General features: G+C 44.2%; 1 protein-coding gene across 1 annotated transcript in view; it reads right to left on the bottom strand.

Moving 5' to 3' along the window:
• The window catches only part of PLA2G4A (phospholipase A2 group IVA), a 737,221-nt gene that overhangs the window by 346,215 nt on the left and 368,538 nt on the right, over positions 1 to 22,468 (bottom strand). Inside the window, exon 9 of the mRNA XM_085601661.1 lies at positions 7,293 to 7,515. Coding sequence (XP_085457787.1) covers positions 7,293 to 7,515 — 223 coding nt within the window. The remainder of the gene's footprint in view (positions 1 to 7,292; positions 7,516 to 22,468) is intronic.

Below are 22,468 nucleotides of genomic sequence, written 5' to 3' on the forward strand. Positions count from 1 at the left end.
CTAAGAGTACTTCTCTTAAGATACTCTTTTTTGTTTTTACCAAATCCATATCTAATTTAGAAAAATTATACAAGAGCTAAAACAAGTCTGGGCAATCCAATTCAAAGCATTTTAAAGAATATATAGTTTAACCATGTGATTTTTAACTTGCATCCAAGTAGAAGTAATCCTTAACTTTGCCAGACTAAAACCCATAAAAAGGTTGTGGCAACCATAGCCTGATCTTCGACCATCCAAGTCTTAATCCCTCACAACAGATTAGTGAGAAGTGCTTGAGGTACAGCCAACAAATGCCTGCAAAATCTCTTCTCTTTTAGCTTGCAGCCCAGAAAAGTATTTGGTGTATCAAACACATAAGTCCACTAGAGACACATTTGCAGCTATACATCGTTTTTATTGCTCAGAGTGGCATAATGGGCAGCAAAATTGAAAATTGTTTCCATGAAGTCTATTAATTTAACTCTTCCGGGCAGCTGAATAGACCATCTATTGCTATTTTCAAACTGTACCCCACGAAAAACTGGTTGCTTTCTTTATAAATTGGCTGTTGATGGAAAATGTTTTAGTTCTATTAGGTTTTGCCCCAGAGTTAAAAGAAAGGTTTTAGAGAGGTTTGTATCCAGATTCAAATCACTCACATGGACATGTATCCATTAATAAAATTATTGTGGCTACTGCCTGTTAGCGGCCTATGGATCACATCCTCTGCATATAGGAGGGCTATGATGTATTTTGAACTCAACTTGGGAGTGTCCTTACCACTCCTCCTTAAGCACACCTCAAGCGAATACGGAAAGTGAAAAAAGGGGAGTGGGGTCATGCTACAACCCTACCGAACACCTTTGGTGAAGTTGAAGCTCATAAAGCACTCGTCCATCTGCCCATATCTTACTTTGGCACAGAGGAATTATGCAGCCACCGTAAAAGGTCAACAATTACTCAATCGACCCCAAAAAGAGCAAAAATTGAACAAACCATCTTACTTATTCAATCAAATGCTGGCCTTCAGTTAAAAAAGACAGGTGCCAATTACTCTTAAGGGAAGACACACATTTGCAAGAAAACAGATGCAGATTAAGCACTGCTCTAATGTGCCCAGATAAGTTCTAAAGCCAAACAGGACTTTAGCCAAGATCCCACTAGATGTTGCCCAATCCTGGCCAATTCCCGTCATCAATATATGTCCATCCTGGCCAATTCCCGTCATCAATATATGTCCTATCACTTTAACTGTGGACTCAATCAAGGACATAGAGCACCAACATTTCAAATATCTTGCAACACACTTCTTGAAGACAGGAAGGATGATAAACTGAGAATAGGAAGATGGTAAAGATAAAGAGCAGCTATCATTACACACATTAGTTTGAAATGGGACCACTAGTATGATTTTATATGTAAATAATTATATGGATACCTTATCAGGACCAGGAGCTTTACTCGGAGGGCTCTCCTTTACAGCATTTATCATTTACGGGAGACAAAACTGAAGATTATTACATTATTATATGAGGAACAAGGGTTGGTAAGATTCGTCTGTCAGAAAAACCATATAAAGTTTTTTAATGAGTTACCTATATGTCATCAGTGATACGAATATCTAACTTAAAGCTAGTAGGATCCTTTTTGAACATTTAACAAATAATCAGTATCCAGAAGGTGACCTAATTATTTTTCAATTAAGCCGTTTTCAACATCATGCCATGTTTTGATATAGAAGTATAGTACTCTGCTCTTTTAAAGATCGTTTATAGGCCACTCTACAAGTGACTTCCTCATAGTCAAGTGGAGAAAGTTTTAGGGCACACATTCCTGTTAGCCACACTACAAGATCTATCAAACCACCTACCAGGCTTATGATTGGTATAACTCCATCACAGTCACCTAAAAGTAGACAAAATTACAGCAGAAATTGATATCTAAGGCTGTCAAAAGTTTTGCAGCCTCAAATGTGTTGCCTGGACAAATAGTATATCCTTTAGTGCAAAAAGAACTATCAGCTGCGTTACTATAATTTGATCCACCATCTTTGAACTGATTTGAGCACCTCTCAATTTTACCATCACATTTTGCAGGATGAAGCTGCTGTCTTAATAGAATGCTGTATTTCAAGACTATAGGACCGGACATCCTTGATATGGTTTCCCCCCCAATATTTTCCCTTCAATCCTCCTGTTTTTGCTGTCTTGGATTTCCGGCTTTAGGACTCTGCATACTTTACCACTGCTAACCAGTGCTAAAGTGTTTAAGGTCTCTCCCTAAAACCTGGTAACATTGGCTTCCACCCGACTGACACATTTAATTTACTTGTAGGTCCATAGTAAAGTAGTGCTACATTTACCCAGGGCCGGTAAATTAAATGCTACAAGTGGGTCTGCAGCACTTATTGTGGCACCCACTTAAGTAGACCTTTTTAAACATGTCTGAGGTCTGCCACTGCAGCCTGTATGTGCAGTTTTGAACTTCCATTTCAAGCTGGCAAACAAAATTTTGCCAGCCCTAAACCTTCCTTTTCAATACATATAAGTCACCCCCAAGGTAAGCCCTAAACAGAACACGGGGCAGAGTGCAGTGTATTTAAAAAGTTGGACATGTACTTTTAACTTTTACATGTCCTGGTAGTGTAAAGCTCTTGTCCCTGCTGCAAGGACTACCTCCCCAATAGGATAACATTGGGAAACCTAATTACATTTCAAGTGATAGCTTTCAATTGGGAGCAAGTAGAACAGTCGAGTTTGATATGTAAAGAATTGCAATTTAAAACCCTCGTTATTGGTAAAGTTGGATTTGCTACTTTTAGACATTTGGCATTTTCTTGTCCCAACTATTTGGTGCCTGTTTCCTGGGTCACATGATCAGGATTAGCTGGCAGTTGGTCTTTGTGTATTGCTCCCAGACAGCGAAAAAATGCGGGAATATGTGCTGGCAGAACAGTCAATCTCTGACTTGATCGCGATGCGGTCGGCCTGAAACTGTGAATTGCACCTTGTCTCACATGACCAGATAACCGAGAGTAGCACTTCATGCCTTTAGGCACTATACTTAACTTAAATCTTTAAAATTGCATGTCTCCGGTTCTACCGATTAGATTTTTGATGTTTATTGTACTCTATTTTTCTAAATTGGTATTGGATTTTTCTTGAGCTGGGCTTTCAAATTATTACTGTTTGAAGTAATAGATGAATACTTTAGACATTGCCTCTAAATTAAGCCTGGCTGCTTCTGTGACAAGCTACCAAAGGGTTGAGGACAGGTCAATTTGGGGCTGGCTTATAACTTCACCCCAACAGGAACTGTGGTTGCTGCTTGAGTAGGAATTCACCCCCCTCAACCAGTAATCCAATTTCCTACAAAGACTAATTGTGATGGAGTTATGGTCATTAAAAATGGATTGCTATAACCCTATAATCAGTGACTCAGCCTATGAAAAGAATTGACAAACACAATCAATAATTCTGTCAGACCTAGGGTGGTGCACAATTTTAGCGCCAGCCCAACGCATCTCTGTGGTGCATGCTTGTCCGTCTTTGCCCACGTGCGCCAAGTCTCTCTGAGGCAAGGCGCATGAAGCAGCTCTTTCCACACGCTGGTGGTCCCAGTGTTCCTATCATCTGTAACTTGCAAGTAGACTACATTTCCCATTTTCCCCGGTGGCGGCCATCTTGGGTGTGGCAGGATCCATAAAACCAGCCACATCCTGACCTCAGCACTTACTATTCCTCTGGGGTTCTCCTGATATGGAGATTCCTTCCAGTCCTGTCCCACTGCACTTGGGGGGGGGGGGGGGGGGGGAGTCTTCTTGGTATTTCTTTGCCGTGGGATATTTCCTGTCGCTCCCACTGCATACCTCGTTGGGCATTGCCGCGGGCTCCCATAGGATTCTTGATGATGCGTTCGAACCGAGGTTCATCTTTGAACGCGCATTCAGAGCAGGCCATGCTCTGTGTACAGTAAGAGAGAGAGCATGGAAGTATTTATGTGATTTTAAACATATGGCTGTATAATAGTGACAAAATACTTATTATTTCATGCCAACCATAACGATCGTAGATGTGATGAGCAAGTGAGATTCTTAGTTCCTTTTGTTTCTTCATTTGGTTTTATGTATGGCCTAAATAATTGATGTTAAGTGACAGAACGCTACAACCTTGAGGTCTAAGGTCTCATATGAGCATTACCTGCACGAGTTCAAATTCAGTATTATTCATGATGTAATGAGCTGCTTCTTCCTTGAAGCAATTTGCAGATTATTCAGCAGAAAACTCTTGTGGCATTAGTGTTCCTCTTATCACCAGAGGCTTAAGGTGGTTTGTAACTAGTGAATTAAAGCTTTTATAAGACGAGTGATTGTTTATGTGTTTGCTTCATGATTAACCTTTGTTTTTCAGATCTCCTTCCCCGCTTTTCCCTTCCCACACCCTTCCCCCCCACCAGGCCACTCTAAGACTCTGCACTATTACATTATTCAGAGTTGTAGGTGCCAGGAAGTGGGCCTTGTATCATCACGTTTAGATCCTGAGGAAGAACGGCCACTCTGAAAGATACTAAAGATGCTTTCTGCAGAAAAAGGAGGTTATGGACCAGTGAGTAAAAAACATAATTAGCATTGCGCAAGTTCCATTCAAACAATAAATGACTGGAGATCTACGAGGCCAGGTTTTGATTCAATGAAGTAGGATGAGTTGGTGCGAGTCCAAAAATATGCAAATCCATGAACAGACAATCCAGTTTTGTTTTTAAAAACTCCTGCAAGAATATTTGAATGAGACTCAATATAAACTTTATATCCTCCAAAACAATAACCTACAGGGCACCTAATACCATTTCAAGATCACTAACATTTGACCATGAAAAATTATCACTACAACAATTAATAAGTAGGGAATCCCCACCATTTCTAAACTTCAGTCCCAACATCTGAAAATTGGATACTATCTTTCCAGTAATCACATCCCAGTTTACTGTAACAGCAATCCAAATTAGTTAAAGTGCAAAACAGCAATTCAAACCATACCTCACACACCAAATTCAATGTTCACGATCTCACCATTATTATGACAGATGCAATTACAAATATTGTAAATAATCTTAAAGATAAGCTTGCGTATGAGATTACTCTTAAAAATATGAAAGAGGAATTTGAATTTGCTTTCAGTAGCACCCTTCCCTTATTTCACTGACATACTGCAAGCTGGTTGGAAAGGAGTATACCAACACTCTGAGCTATTGTTCTCTGTTTTAATTCAAGATTCTCCCACTCTTAGCGTTACAGACACAATTCCAAATGTCAAATACATGTCACATTAACATTTGCACAACTATGAATATAGTATTTTTCAGAGTATGTAGTGTTATTTAATGATGTTCAGCTTTTAGGTGGAGTTGCATATTGGTATTTTGATCATATAACACACACACACCAGTTCTCTGTCCAACTTTGCATACAAGTCACCACAAGTAGTTGTTCAGAGCCGAAGAGTTAACTCACTCATTCTTATTGGTGGTTCCCTAAAGAATCATTGTTTTTTGTGGGGAGGTTAGTGTTTTCACTGTTTTCTTCTTAACTTTTGTGGCAAACTTCCACCTGAAAGCTTTCTTTTATTTTTCGTTTTTGTTTTTAAATTGATGGGATTTCTTCAAACGTTCTTCTATCTTCTCCCCTCTCCAGTTTTCTTAGTCCAACATTCCACCATCCTCAGACTGGCTGGAGGAGGAGCATTTATTCCGATTGCAGCAGGAAGTGCAGCCTCATTTGAGCAGCTTCGGTCGGGGCAGCAGCGTCTAGGCATCGCAGAGCACTATGGGTTGGGCATTGCTCTCAGGAGTAGAAGATGCCAGGATCGGAGTCGGTGCGCTGTGTTTCAGCATGAGTTGTGGCACTGGAGAGGAAACCAGTACCAAGGTCTGTCCGGAATCCAGAATGAACCTAGAGGGCCCAGCTGGTGTTGAGAGCAGACATGCAGACGGAAGCCCTGTTGGGAGGCCTTTTGCCTCCTTGGGTCCCATAGGTGCGTCAGAGGGAACAAAAAAGCTGCAGCACGGTTTCGCAGACGACCTCAATCTTCTGTGGCATCACCAACCTCCCCGGAAATTCAGATCGCAGCAGGAAAAGGGTACAAATTGGCTTCCAAGTGGAATGACAGAGTGAGACCTGGAGGCACAATGACACCCTTGCGCCTTCTCAGGAGATTCGAGAGTGGCAGGATGGGGCCAAGTCCAGCTTGGACTTCACGTGTTTTTCCTTTGATTTGCCCAAAGATTTGGACCACCACGACAATCTGTTGCAGGAACGGGATCTCGCCTTGGACATCGACTGGTCACCATGAGGAGTCTTGCATTGTTTGGTTATGAACAGCTTCGCTTCTTCATCTAGAATGGCCTTCGGGTGCACCAATGTGTAGAAGCTGCGGTCCTTAGAGTTCACAGACATCACAGGTAAACTATGTGCAGGTCAGTCACAGACATTGTTTACAACATTCCCTGCACAGTTTTAACCGTGTAAATTTGGAAGGTGACATTTTTCCTTGCGCATCAAGAATTTCTTGGAAAATAGTAGTCTAGGTGGGAGGACCTTAAGTTACAGCAGAGAGGAACAGTGCCAAGTGTTGATATGATGCTCTCCAACATCCTTGCAGTGTCAGTTAAAAAGAGTGCTACTGTGAGAAATCCTACCACACGTTTAGAAAAGAATATGAGTTCACCTGAATAATGTCTCAGGTACTGATCCACCATAGGCGCGAGACTTGTATGGGGTGGTCATAGAATACCAGAAATCCCAGTGATACAGAAGAAGAGGGGTTTAATTGATCAAAGGTTTGGGGCGGATTGTGTTCTTCAGCAAAGGAGTTTTCAAAGACTTCTTTAAGAGAGCAAGGTTGACCATTGCCCTTATTTGAGGTTCAATTGCTACTAAGGTAGACTCCTGGTACAGCAATCTTACTTTTGTGACTCTTTGACTTGTATTTTGTTCCACTCATTCTCTAAAATAATTGGATATGAATTTGTGGCATTATGTGAGCATTTAGTTTTTCACCAGAGTGAAAGATGAGGATTGTCTGGGATGTCAGGGGTACAAACATTTCAAACATGAACAGAATGGTGCTTGGGTAAAAACAACATAACCTTTGCAGAGGTGTTTAAGAGGTTTGATGCCCACATTTATTCAGTATTATTTTTAGGTGCACATAATGAGAGGTTTTTATGAGTCTGTGGCTTGCATTAATTAACTATGTTTTTAGGTGCACGTAATCAGAAGCTAAATCGACAATGAGAGGAAATTAAAACATGCTTACGTTTCGGATCAGAGTTTCTCCAATCAACATGGCAAAGATGTCTGTGAAAGTGACTGGCTGCCCCGAACTCTTCTTCTTCCACAAGGCTTCCACGTATCGTATCACCTTCTGAGGCGTAAGCAGGAAAATCGGGTTATGACTGACGCAATGCATTAATTCCTCGTTTATCTCCTGTGGTCCTTTCTTTGGGAAATCAGGATGAGAGTATAGTGTAGACATGTACCTGTAAATTTAACAATATGAGAATATTGTCATACACAGTAGACTAGAAATGGTTTGATTGCATTTTTAAAAGAAACTACAAATACTCAATCAAGATACAGTGTAACTACCACAACTGTTTACCAATGCATCATTTGACTATCTCATATTCTGGCTACACTCCCGCTCTGTCTGGAAATCAGTATCTGTTGAAGCCAAAAAAATGCAAATTGGATCGGTTTGTGTCCAGATGTGTCATCTGCAAACATCAGAGAATATCCTGTTAAATCATCATTTATGTAACAACTGATGCAGAGTTGTCAATAACTAAACTATATTAAATTGATGAAATTATTAATTCAAAATGACATTTGATTTAGAAATTTTACAAAAGTACTATGGAGAATATTTTTCACACAAAAGAAAGGAACGTTGGCAGAGCAAATAGATTCCGACTTTGAAAGGCATTAGCTGACCTTTTGGCTTTGTCAATGGTTGCTGCTGATCAGAATAGACAACAAAATAAATAAACGTAACTGGCAATCTCCAGTGCACAACGTGTATCTACACATGGTTCATGATGCTTTGGCCGCCATTGTTTCTTTAATTGTATGGCCTGCCCTAGCGTGATGATTTGTACACACACACACAAGTCACCATGCATGCTCACATATGTCATGATGATGTAGCGCCCCCTTTTTTTTTAAACTTATATTTTACCATGCAATGTTGAACGTTATCCATCTTGAAGAAGAACACTAAATAAAAAAAGAAAAGCAAACTGCAGCTGCTGAGCTTTCAAAAACAATAAAATAGAAATTAAAAATAGGGAGGGCGAGGAGCAGTAAGTGAGCAAAGGGAGAGCAACAAAACACCACACAGCTACATGGTTGAACAGTGAATAGTTAGGTAGGAGGGAGCAATAAATGAGCTGGGGGGGGGGAAGAGAGAAAAAAAAATGAGTAGGACGAAAGGACTGGGAAGCATAAAATGAGCTGCGAGAAGTAGGAAGCAATACGCAGATCATCGTGGTAAGGATGTGAGGAAGGAAGAAGAACACGGGGAAATAGCAAGAAAAACATACACTGCCATGGACTGTTCAGAGAAAAAGAAAAAAGTAATTCACTGAATGTAAGCAATGAAAGGACACAAGTCGCCAAATCACAAAGACCGTAACAAATCTATGCTCCAGGAGTGGGACAATCACAAGACGAGGAAAGCAAGCCTTTGAATAAGATGCAAACAAATGAGATTGACAAGTGAGCCAACCAATAATAGCAATGTTCTGACCCAAAGCCTACTGTAAGCATTAAAATTGTACACTATAAGTCTTTCGACAGCAGAAAGCTAAAGCGGTCTTTGGGTGTGACATACAAAGGACATTCCTGGCAAGTTTTTTGCAGTGAAATAAATTACTCACTAAAGTAATCTAGTCCCAGGTACCCTCAAATCTCTTTCCTCGACAACTGACTGAGGACTCTTAGGTTGACGGATCACAGCACATTTTTGTTCAGCATAAAAAGTGTTATAACCAAAGCCCATACAGGAATAGGTCTCTTCTATCGGGTCTCTAACCCCATCACACACTCAGACCAGATCCTCTTCACAAGTTTGTCATTAGTTTCCTCAGACTCCTGCTTTTTAATCGGAGCATTACAGATAGTAACCGAGCAGGAGAACATCAGGGGTAGGAGAGAATAGATACAGGTACAAGAGATGCACACCCTCCCTACCTGGCCACGAAGCAGAAAAAAAATAAACTAGCCAAGAACCCTGACCAAATATAAACCTCATCCTGGAATAAATTACATCTACTCTTCACTGGGGCCCCATAGAATAGTGCTTGCAAAAAGCAGACAATACACCAAAAGGCTGCTCTGTGGCTGGCATTCATTTAAATATGGCACCGTATGCAGAGTTGGATGTAGGGATGCCCGGCCACGAGCCAAGTGACTGGCGGTGAGCCACGGGGCTCCTGGAAGCTGAAGCAGGAGGCTCCTATCCAACACAAGTTGGCTGGGAAGAAGCCTCCCGAGAGACTTACAGAGCGATCGGACCCGGTGAAGGCGGGTGCCCCCTGCTGTGTTAGGGATGCCTGGCAAGTGACTGGCGGTGAGCCGTGGGGCTCCTAGAAGCTGAAGGAGGAGGCTCCCACCCAACATAAGGCCGGCTGTGAAGAAGCCTATTCAAGAGACTGACGGAGCAGACCAGACTCGGTGGAGGAGGGCGCCACATTGCTCTCCTTGTCCACGCCCTCATCTGATCAGGCCCGTGCTGTGGCACTCCCTGCAGCATTGGGGGTAGGACTGCCCGGCAGTGTGGCAAGCGGCTGACAGTGTGACGAGGGCCTCCTGGGGGCTGAAGATGGAGACTCCTGCCCAACACAAGGCTCAGGTGAGAAGCTTACTCAAGACAATGAACGTAAGCAGTGGGGTTTTTCCCTCCCCAACCCCCATTGCCCCATTGGGGGCCGCTGAAAACATTGCGGCCATGGGCTGAGCGCAGGGGTGGAGGGGGAAAGGAGTCCAGAAAGGCCTTAACTGGATTTCTAGAAAAACAGAGTCTGACCTGCATTGTTGGGCACCTTGCCGCTCGCAGCCCTGGAGGATCAGCAAAGAGCTGGCTCCTGGAGGGGCTACATGAAAGACCCTCTCCACCCCACTTATATTGGCATAGATCACCCCATCTCGCCTGCAGCTCACAGCAACAATGAGGCCTGGTGGCCACTGAGCAAGTCCATTAAGAGGCCAACTGACTGTGGTAACAGGGGTGTAATGGTGAGGCAGAGTGTGTCCAAGGAGCGAAGAGTTCCACAGAGTCGCACAACTACTCAGGGTCACAGACGGGGGCAACTCAGATGTAGCAGGGACCCTGGCTGGGGGGATACTGATTGAGTCACTCTTGCCTAAAACATAGTTAAACCCAGGCCAGGCAAAGCTCCCATGGTGAAAGGACACCCAATCCATTCTCAGCACAGGGTAGGGGCAGCCCACATTTAGGTCTATGGAAATGACCTGGTGAACAAAGCTGACTAGCTAGTTAAAATCCTGGAGGCCATTACGGACCTGAAATCCTCCCTGGAGGCCAAAATTTATGGAGTAGCCTTAGATCTGGGACTGCTCAGGATGGACTATCAGAAATTGGCCTCCAGCGTCATGGAGGTGGAAGACGCCGTAGGCCTAGTGACAGGGGATTGACTTACCCAAACGGAGGAGATTGTCTGGGAGTTTGCACAATATTATCAGGCCTTTTGTGAATTTGGACCCCACAGGGAGAAAGAGAGAACACTTCCCGAGAATGTTGGGTCTCCCACAACTGGACAGAGAACTGGTAGAGACACTGGAGGGGGACCTTTTACTTGAGGAGCTATCTAAGGCACTCAAGGCCATGAGTAGTGAGAAGACCGCATGTCCCAATGGCTTACCCGCAGAATTTGTTTTGGAGAGAATGGGAGTTCTGGTGGGTCCCCACCTCCTGGCAATATTTGAGGAATTCCATACCCAAGGGGTGCTTACCTCGGATGTAGGACACGCCCACATCATGGTAAAATATTAAGACAGGAAGCAGAACACAGAGTGCGCTTCCTACCGCCCTATCTTCCTGCTAAATGCTGAGACTAAGCTCTTCTAGATTTACAAATTCTAGAGTATCATGATCGATTGCTCAGGAAGGTGCACTTCAAGTACACCTATTTCACAATCCTCCATAATTGGTATTGGTCTCCTTTTAAATTATATAAGGCTTGTCTGGTTCCTTGTGTAGCATGCTGGAGGTGTTCAGATGTTGCATGTGATTTGCACCATGTACTTTGATCGTGCCCTACATTGGATATGTATTGGAGCCATGTAAGGGAGACACTACATTCAAATAGTCTTATTCCTTTTGAGGAGTCGGACAAGCTGGCCTTATTGCATGATTTTGCTGCGACGATAGTACAACTACTCACTGGCGTAGAAGGATGTCATCCGCTCATATGGTGGCTGAGATCTGCATAATGTAGCATTGGCGAACAATACATGTGCCCTTCCATCAAGAACGGTTAACAGAACTTTAACGCTTAGCTACATATGAGCGTCAGGTTTACAGGGTCCAAGATCAAAAACAGTTATTTGATGAGATTTGGGGTCCATCTTTGAGCCTATGTGAACTCCAGCTATTTTTCTCTTGCATTAAGTACACTTCCTTATCAGCGAGTCTGTGCTTTCATCTGTGATCGGAGTCTGGGATGGAATTTCTGAGGCTAGTGACTTGATTCATTTGTATGTGGGGTGTATACTATGTTGTGTGTGGGGAAAGGTTACCTTATGAGTTGCGTAAAGTATGTCTGTTCAGCGAGATGGCTCTTTTTGTTACTAACTGGATTTTTTATTTTTTTCATTTTCGCCCGAAATTCTGTTTTGTTCCAGTTTGGGGTCTTATTTAGTATAATATTTATATTAGAGCAGATTACTTGCTATTTCATTACAGCTGTTTTCATGTATAATGAAAATTCTAATAAAGAAACCTATAAAAAAAAACAAAAGAAGAAAAGACTAAGCTCTTGGCTACTATCCAGGAACGTACATTGAATGGAGTGATACCCCCACACTGGTCCATCGTAAATAGACGGGGTTCATACCATGGCACTCAATGAGACCGAACATCAGACACTTACATACCTGGTTAGATGCCGTGAAGGATGTCTCGCACCCACTGGCGGTCATTTCCACGGATGCAGAAAAGGCATTCAACCCTATTCACTGGCCTTAACTCTTCTCTGTGCTAAGGAGGTTTGTCTTTGCCCCTCACTTTTGTAGCTTGTAGTCCCTCCTTTATGCCAAGCCCTCAGCAGCAGTGAGGATAAATGGGATGACCTCAACGCCATTCCCGTTGGGACGGGAACTAGACAGGTTGCCCCCTGTGCCCATTGTTGGGTGCCCTGTGTATAGAACCTCTGGCTTGCTGAATCAGGGCAATGGAGGTGGGTGGCAAATAAGAGGCATGGCAGACTGAGAGGATTTCTTAATATGCGGATGATGTTTTACTGCACGTCTCAGGACCCGAGGTATCCGTGAACCCCCTGCCTGAAAGGGTGGAGGAATTCTGAGAGTACTCTAGGTATAGGGCAAACTGGGCCAAGTCCTTCTATTTATTGCAGGGCACTGGGACCGGGACATGCTGCTTCCCTGCAGATGACTACTGAGGGCTTTAGATATCTGGGAATCTATATTAACAGAGGCTCCGAACATTTACGGAAGGAAAACCTGGAACCTCAGCTGGTGCAATTGCAGAAAGATGTGGCCAGAGGGAGGAAACTACCTCCAACGCTCCTTGGTAGAGCTGCTATCCGAAAAATTATTACCTTTCCCAAACTCCTATACATCTTACAGAACATGCAATTTCCAATACAGGAAAGGTTCCACAGTCGCCTGGACATGGAGATCCAGCTACTTATGTGGGATGGGGGGCATGCTCTACAGGTGAAGATGATGGATTGGGTTTCACTATCAGGCGTGTCCCTGGCTTGAGACCCACCTGCTGGCTGGCACATTCGGGAGGGGGACCACACCCCTCCACGAACAGGGTACTCATTAACAACAGCCCGATTGCCTTGGAGGCCTCTGGAGACGCTAGAAATTAGACATGGGTAAGATCGAGGATGTGGGTTGAGAGGCGGCGCTGGTGTACCCTCAGGAGGAAGACCTTAGAAAGCGCTTCCACCTGATACGGCTTAAAATCTGCATAGAGTTTACATAGCACAGGACAGAACACTGAAGATGGGGGAAGAACCCCTCGCCCATCTGTATACACTAACACATGTGTGATCATTCTACCACATGCTGTAGGAGTACTCAGATACAGAAATACTGGGTGCTCATACTGAAAGAACTGGGGGACATACTAGAAGAAGAGATCCCGCCTAACCCCCAATTTGTGCTCCTGAGGGTGCCAGGGCATAAAGACCTGCCCTGCAAGAAACGATTTAGCTCGCTGGGCTTGGTGGTCGCAAAGAGGGATGTGGAGTGGATCAGGGGGGCACGGGTGGTTCCAACTAAGAAACAATGGATTGCAGGAATGGATGCTTGCATGGGGGGCAAAATAGAGGTTTATGCTGGCAGCGGTTGCACTAGGAAGTATGAGAAAATCTGGGCACACAGCGGGAGTTCTATGGTCTAGGGACAGGAAACTCACAGCTGATACAAGGCTGAGCACGTAGTATGGTCTACGTGGACAGCAGCGTACTGATCGCTCTATCCAATTAACGGTGTCCTGGTGAGGGTTCTCCTTGTGTTTCTTGTGCTGTATTGTAGGTATGCTATTTGTGTTTGTTTATGCATAAAATGCTATCAGAAAGATTAAAAAAAACGAAATGCAAGGGACCAATAAGTGACATTTCTGAAGTCTGTGGTACGTCACAAAAGTCACTTCCGGTAGCAAGAGGACAAAAACAATTTAAGTAGCAGGTTCTCATCTATGAGCCCCCCCATTCAAAGTCCAAGAGCAACAGATAAAAAAAAAAGACTAATAGCTGATAGACGGTCCTTTTTGTGATCTAAAAGGTAAATCAGCTAACAATGGGCATGTACAACGTAAACTGATCAAAGGCAACCCCGAGTTCATACACTAAGTAACGTTTGAAATAAAAAGGGAGATGTGGGGTGATGAGTCTCAAGTCACTGAATGAGATATGCAAGCAAGAAACCTCTCTAGGAAAGGAACCGCTGACCATGCAGTGGTTCAAAATGGCTCCTATGAACAAAAATAACAGCAATGCAGTCAGTGTAGATGTTGCTTCATAGACTGACAGGCCCTAGCTGAACAGTAGCTCTATAACTTGCCTGAGTCACCCATCACCTCCATGGGGTGAGAAATCCCTAATTAGCAAGGCATCCGAATATCAGTACACGTCAATATCTGCTAACATAGTAATGCCATCCACTCTTATCACAACCCCAGTAAAACATGAAGCAAGTTCTAGCCAATAAGATGAGAAGATTAGATAAGAAAAAGGGAGGTAGGTGGCAGTGAAGTGCATATAACGGAAAACATCCACCAGCTGGCGTGCCTAAATGTTATTGAGTGGCATATCCATAGACCGAATCGGATTGAAGATGTGGTGGTCCAAAAACTGGATAAAGGCTGTCATTTTTCACAACTAGCACTATAAAGTAAGAGTACCTCCAAAGAATATGTAACTCCAACAGCTGCTCAAAACCTACGAACTTTAGGATTTCTGCACCACAACCAGCAATCTTGCAGAAAAAGAAGTATATGTGCTGGGGGAGGGTGGGGGGGGGGGGAGGCTGGAGGAGTCAGACATTTTTGCATCCCAGGAGGCAACTAAAGTATGTACTTAACCATCCCCCAAGCCTAAAAGTAAAGAGAAACTCTCCATGCCACAAGGGAAGGAAGCATCTGACTGAAGTGAGCTTTAATTCCTTTATAGCAAGCATAAAGGAAGCTCTTGACAGGTTTTGTTTTTCATTTTCAGACTAGTGGAGGTCCTATTGTGCCTGACATTTCATTTTGAGAAATCAAAACAGTCCTGAAATAATTTGATTTGGAGATCTTGGCAGTTGACCATGAAGTGAAATCGGGGAGGTTTAGTGAGGTATATGGTCGAGATAACTTGAGAACTCACTGATGATTACAGATACCGTGCATTTCTTCAGGTGCTTCTCCAAAGATGCTACCAATAAACTTTTACTAATTTTGACAATAGATGAACAAATTAAAAACATTTTCTTCTCAATCACTTGGGACGGCAAGCAACACAGCCACAAACGCCATCATACTGCCACCTCGAGAGTCATGCCCTTCCGTACGGTTTCATGTTGTTTATGGGCGAGCTAAACAAACAGGATGGATGGATGGATCCATGCCTGTTAAACCTGCAGCAAAATTCCCTTATTTATGTGGATGGAGTCACTCCTAGGCAAACTATATGAAACACAATTGATCTATTGTGCTGGCCAGAATTCCACTCTCATTAGCTTGGTAAAAGCTCAAGAAGAACTTTGAAAAACATTTCTTCGTTAGGATGTCAGAGAAACTGGTTTACTTTGTAGCGAAGCAGGAAATAAAGTGGCAGTTCTGGACAGCGACCACAGATGGCAAGCTATACAGCAGGACTCATCATGAGCAAATAGGTAATGTCATCAAGCCTCTTGTTAAGCAGCTATCCTGTGTGAGAGGAACGGCTAATGTATTGCTTACATACGACGGGAGAAGCTAACCCAACAATTTTGTTGCAGACGTTTCTTCAACATATCCCCTGTCTATAAGAGTGGTAGGAAAGCAGCTGAATATTCAGAGATGATGATCTCATCTTCTTTGCCCATGTCAGCCTTACTATCAAGGTTGAGAGCTTGATCCACAGTGTAAGGAGTGTCCATGACCTATATAGGTTTGACTGGGACAGCATTCAGAAGGGAAAGAATCATTAAGTTACCCCCAGAAAATGAAAAGTCAAATAAATGACGGTCAGTGCTGAGATTGAAGACCGTACTAGTGTAAATACTCAGGAAACAGAGATTTGTGGTGGTGCCAGGGGATAGGAAGTAAACTCAACCAGACCCTAATAGTTGGATAGGATGAAGTGCTGAGATGTATGTAGCATGTTCACCTCACTCAGCAGTGTGTGTAAGCATAACACAGAAGGACATAAGACTTTGATGTGATTGCCAGAGTTGATGAAAGGGAATCTGGTCTCTACGGACGGCTGAAATTCTGGTTTCTGTGTATATGGATCGAAGATGAACACTGGTAGAAGGGTTCACAACTTCTTTGACGTAAACCATTCACTATGGTTGCAGAACATGGCTAGCATAGTCCCACTGCAGATCAGGGCAAGCTGAACATTATCCACACCGCTGCCCTCCTTTCTACGCATCAAAACAGGCACATTCTTAGATTTCCATAAAAGTACTAGAAGACATGGGAAGTACCACCCTTCCTGATTAGCTGGCCAAAGGCCAATCAGAATGTCCTAAGCACAAGTACCTATATGAATTTGTTGAAGGTGATCCATAGGAAATGCTGAAACATAGGTTGTTTCAGCCATTCTGAATTTCTTTTAACCAATAAGAATTATTCCCTGCATTTAGCCATTCCGGTTGGTTGCAAGACACTGATCAGAGAGGATGGCACTTCCAATGCCTTACTGAACACACTCAGAGGCTCAGAAAGGTGTGGGGAGAAATGAGAAGAAGAGTAGCTGAGCAGTGTTGGTGAACTGGGTGAAAATTCCAGAGGAAGAAATTCAAGTGGTAAAAACAATGTTGGTGAAAGTCTGAAACAGCAGGCTTTTACTAGTTTCGCGTTTGAGGAATAACCTTCACCCAGCTCTACCGTTCACCTTCCAAGGGACTGAAGGAATGTCTGGTTGAATACAGGAAGTGAATAGGTCAAAGCTGGAAGGAGTGTTACTGGTTGCCTACGACCTGCTTCTGAGTAAACTAGTGCCTAGGAAGGAAAGTTGCTTGGGTGCACAGACTACCATGTGGCAGTGTTAGTAGTTAGAAGGGTTACTCCACATGAAAAAAAATGAAAAAACAAACTGCTTCATTTATCATTTTTTTGCTCTAGTGAAGGAAAAGACCGGATGAAAGGTTAGCCTCATTCCTTTAGCTTTGTCTTCTGTAACGCAAATGTCAAAGTCCTAACCTGATGGTATCTTCTAGGTTCTAAAGAATATTTTATTCTGTAGTTGTGGACTCTGGCTTCAAGCAGTAAAAATTATGAGCCTGACACTCGGACACACGTGTTCTTAAAAGAGATAGCAAAGTACTATTATTTTTGTACTTGGATTGTTCTCATGAAACTTTCATGTTGCCACACATTTAAAACCAATTCCAATTCAGTTTTTCAGATTCCACTGCCCTAGAAGGATTCTACTTATGGCAGAAATTTGATAGAGGCATAAAGCTGGCAATCTCTCGGCACAACTTCAGTCCATGCTGAGTACTTAAGTGATATGGTCATTAAACACCTCAGGTGGCAATTATTGTCTGCATGACTATCTGCAGAAATTGACCACGTGTAATTTTGCACAGTGGAGCTTTATCTGAGCTTTATAAATACACCCAATAAAAATAAATACTATAAAACTGTTTTGGCAATTTCAAAAGCCATTAGTCACATCACAAATGAGACCCTACACTGTGCCACCTCAAGTTCAGGATCCCAACTTAAAGCTTTACAGGATTGAGGGATTGATAGCTAGGAGATAGAAGAAAAGAATCCGTGGTATTTGATGCATGAAGGTGAATTATAGTCTGGATCGATGAAGCATTATTGCACAGCATGATCTCAGTGTCAGCAATATAATGGTCCCATCACCTCTACTCTCGTCATTGCCTGCCTGATCTTCTAACCTCTGCACCTCTGAAACCTAGCCCCAACCAACCATGACCAGTGTGTAAATTGGTTCTGGGTGCCTCAAATGTAAGAACTGAAATCTGCCATTTCAAAATAGTTTCTTGAGCTGGCAATCCGATACATACAGGAGCAAGAAGCTCAGACAAAACATTTCCGGCTTCGTTAAATGTAAGTTGCATTACAAAAGTCAAATCAACTCGGATGAAGAATGGAAAAGGAAGTTTTAACAGTATATCTGAACCATACTATTAGCAATGAACAAACAAGTTCAAATATTAATCTTTTAAACATGTTTAGATATGTTCATTGTTGGAGTTGCCCTCTTTGCAGTTTTTGTTGGCTTTTAGGACTCTGTGTGCCTGACCAGTGATGACGTTCTTGTGCTCATTGCTTAAAACATGGTCCTTTTGGCACATTTAATCTACTTGCAGGTGCGTAGTAAAGTGGTACCCAGGGCCTGTAAAATAAATGCTACAAGTGGGCCTGCAACACTTGTCATGCTACACACTTAAGTAGCCTTTTAAAACATGTTCCTGGCCTTCCATTGCAGCTGTGTGCCGTTTTAAACTATCATTCGATGTGGTAAAATAGACCTAGATTGAATATGCTACTTACCAGTATGCATCTGCTCTTGGCATGTAGGGCTGCTGACATTCATATCTGTGCATAGATCGCCGCCTAGTGTTGGGTCCGGATGTTTGCACGTTGTTGTCCTGGAAGAGTCTTCGAAGTATCCTGAGATAGGTGACTCCTCCCCTGGACCACAGTGCGCATGGGCATCCTCTCCATCCTCAGATTGTTTTTCGCCATTGTGGCAGTGATGGAGTAGATACAGAAAGTGATGACCATGCTTACAGTAATTCTGAGAGCTGCAGCTGCCACAGGCGCCGGGGAGGAGGGTGGGCGATATGAATGTCAGCAGCCCTACATGCCAAGAACAGATGCATACTGGTAAGTAGCATATTCAGTTCGAGGCATGTGGGCTGCTGAATTCATATCTGTGCATAGAATACATAGCAGTACCCTCTATTAGCGGTGGCCACCAGTGCCAGCTGCAGCGGTCTGAAAAAGAGTTTTGAGAACAGCCTGTCCTACAGCTGCCTGCTGTTTTGATTGCACATCTACACAATAGTGTTTGGTAAATGTATGTGTAGTGGACCAGGTGGCTGCTCTACATATATCATGCAAAGGAATGTTTCCCAGGAAAGCCATGGAGGCCCCTAACTTACGTGTTGAGTGGGCTCGTGGGGGAATCGTTAATGTGCGTTTAGCCTTTTGATAGCAAATTTGAATACATTTAACGATCCATCTGGAGATGGCGTTACCTTTGTGGTGTGGGGCAAAGGCAACGAAAAGTTGTTTTGTTTTCCTGAAGACTTTAGTCCTGTCTATATAGTACATGAGGGCTCTCTTTACATCCAGTGTATGGAATGCTCTTTCTGCGACAGTTTGTGGGTTTTGAAAGAAAACAGGCAGTTCAATAGTTTGAGTCATGTGGAACTGCGAGATCACTTTGGGCATGAATTTTGGGTTGGTACGTAGTACAACCCTGTTTGCGTGAACCTGTATGAATGGCTCTTGAATGGTTAGTGCCTGGAGTTCACTAACTCTCCTCAAAGAAGTGATCGCTACTAGGAAAGCTACTTTCCAGGTGAGGAACTGAATCTCGCATGAGTGTAGAGGTTCGAAGTGTGGACCCATCAGGCGTGTGAGGACCAAGTTGAGGTTCCACATTGGAGCTGGTGGGTGGCTTGGAGGAATTACTCGTTTGAGTCCTTCCAAGAATGCTTTGATTGCAGGCACTCTGAATAGAGAGAGGTGCTGCCTGGTCTGGAGATAGGCTGATAGTGCGGTTAAATGGACACGTATTGAGGTGTATGCCAGATTGCATCGGTATAGGTGTAAGAGGTAACAAATTATGTTTTGGATGGATGCATCTAGCGGGTTAATGTCATTGTTATTGCAATAAATTACGAACCTTTTCCATTTGGCTGCATAGCAAGCTCTGGTAGTGGGTCTTCTAGCTTCCTTAATGATGTCCATACAGTCAGGTGGCAGATTCAGGTAGCCAAACTCTAGGACTTCAGGAGCCAGATTGCCAGGTTCAGCTGTTGCGGATCTGGGTGCTGAATCTCTCCATGGTTCTGCGTCAAATGCGCGGGTTTGATCCGCAGCCTTTGATGCGGCACCACGGAAAGTTCCAGAAAGGTGGTGTACCATGGTTGGCGTGCCCACGTTGGAGCAACCAGGACGAGTGTCAGTGAGTGTTGTCTGAGTTTGCGCGCCACCAGCGGTATCAATGGTGCTGGGGGAGAAGCGTACGCAAATCTGCCGGACCAGTTCATCCATATCGCATTGCCCTGCGACTGCGGATGTGGGAACCTGGCGGCAAAGCTTTGGCATTTTGCGTTTTCGCTTGTGGCGAATAGGTCTATGTCTGGATGACCCCACTGCTGGAAGTACGGTTGGAGTACTGATGGGTGTAACTCCCACTCGTGCATCTGGTGGCTGTGTCTGCTGAGCAGATCCGCCATCTGGTTGTCCTTGCCGGGGAGGTGTTCCGCCATGAGGAATATGTTCCTCTGAATGGCCCACTTCCACATGCTCTGAGCCAGATGAGAACTGTGGAGAGTGTGTTCCTCCCTGCTTTTGTATGTAGTACATGGCGGTCATGTTGTTCGTCCGGATCAACACGACCTTGTTGCACAGATGTACTTTGAATGCCTTCATGGCTAGGAAGATTGCCATCAGTTCCAGAAGGTTGATGAGCATCTTCTGTTGTTGTGTTGTCCATAGTCCCTGCACTGTGTAATTGAGTACATGAGCTCCCCATCCCTGGAGAGACGCATCCGCTGTCAGTATTATTTGTGGAACAGGCTCTTGGAACGGTCGGCCCTTGCAAAGGTTTTGTGGGTTCCACCAATGCAGAGAGTTGTATGCCCGACCGCTCACCAACACTAGGTCTTTCAGTTGCCCGTGAGCCTGATTCCATTGACGTGCTAAGCACTCCTGAAGCGGGCGCATATGTAGTCTCGCGTGTGGGACTATGAAGATGCAGGAGGCCATCATGCCTATCAACTGCATGAACACTCGCGCAGGAAGGGAGTGTTGTGGTTTGAACTTGGAAATCAGCATTTGTATGCTGTTGATCCTCACTAAATTTGGCTGAGCTGTGGCTACCAGAGTGTCTATGGTCGCACCTAGGTACTGTTGTACGAGTGCGGGTTGGAGATGTGGTTTAGGGTAATTTAGTGAGAACCCCAGACTGTGAAGAAGGTGAATGGTGTGGGACATGTGGCTGGCACATTGCTGGGCTGACTTTGCCTGAACAAGCCAGTCGTCCAGGTAAGGGTAGACGTGAATGTGTTGCCTCCGTAGATGTGCAGCCACAGTAGCTAGGCACTTTGTGAAAACTCTGGGTGCTGTTGTCACGCCGAAGGGGAGAACCTTGAATTGGTAGTGCTGCCCTTGAATAGTGAACCGGAGATATTTTCTGTGTGAGGGGTGAATGGGTATGTGGAAATATGCGTCTGTGAGATCTAGCGTGGCTAGGAAGGCTCCCTGTTTGAGCAGCGGGAGGACTTGTTGTAGGGTGAGCATGTGGAAATGCTCTGACAGAATGTAGCGGTTGAGGGGTCTCAGGTCTAGTATAGGTCCGAGTGACCCGTCCTTTTTTGGTATTAAGAGGTACAGGGAGTATATCCCCATGCCTTGCTCGTGGACGGGTACGACCTCTATTGCGCCTTTTTCCAGCATACTTAGCACTTCCTGCTGTAAGAGCGCTAAGTGCTCTGAGGACATAGGACGGTGTTTGGCGGTATTGTGGGTGGAGTGGAGGTGAATTCTAGGCAGTAACCGTGTTTGATAATATCTTTGACCCACCTGTCCGTGGTGATGGAGTTCCACGTGGACAGGAACCTTTGTAGCCTTCCCCCGACAGGTGTTATGTGGTCGGGAGGAAGGGAGAGGGCGTCACTGTTTGTTCTTGGGGGAGGACCTGGTATTGCCGTATCCGCGTCCTCTGCCCTTTGTGCTGGAGCCACGATACCCACCCCGGGTGTTTTTATCGTAGGTACTTTGTGTGTTGCCCTTGTTGTAGGTTTGCTGTGACCCCTGTCCTCTGCCTGCTCCTCTATTCCCGGGGCGACGAAAGGAGCCACTCCGAAAGGTCTGTGTTTGGAGAGCCCCCATGGACTTTGCAGTGTCTGTGTCCTTTTTTATTTTCTCTAGGGTGGCGTCAACTTCCGGCCCTAATAAGTAGTCGGGGTTGACCGGCTGATTGAGAATGTTATTTTGAACCTCAGGTTTGAATCCGGAGATTCGTAACCAGGCGTGTCGTCGTAGCATGACGCTGGTGTTTATTGCTCTGGCAGCTGTATCTGCGGCATCCAGTGCACACTTAATGGATGCGTTTGTGAGGAGTTGTCCCTCCCTGATGTGGATCTCTGCTCCCTCTTTGTATTGGTCAGGGAGATGTTGGAGTAGGGTTTCTAATGTGTCATAGTGTGCGCGATCGTAGCGAGCTAGGAGCGCCTGTGTATTGGCAATACGCCATATGTTAGCTGCCTGGGCTGCAACCCGTTTGCCGGAGGTCTCTAGCACCTTGGACTCTTTGT

The sequence above is a fragment of the Triturus cristatus genome, chromosome 4_2 (genome assembly GCF_964204655.1).
Source record: "Triturus cristatus chromosome 4_2, aTriCri1.1, whole genome shotgun sequence".
NCBI lineage: Eukaryota > Metazoa > Chordata > Amphibia > Caudata > Salamandridae > Triturus > Triturus cristatus.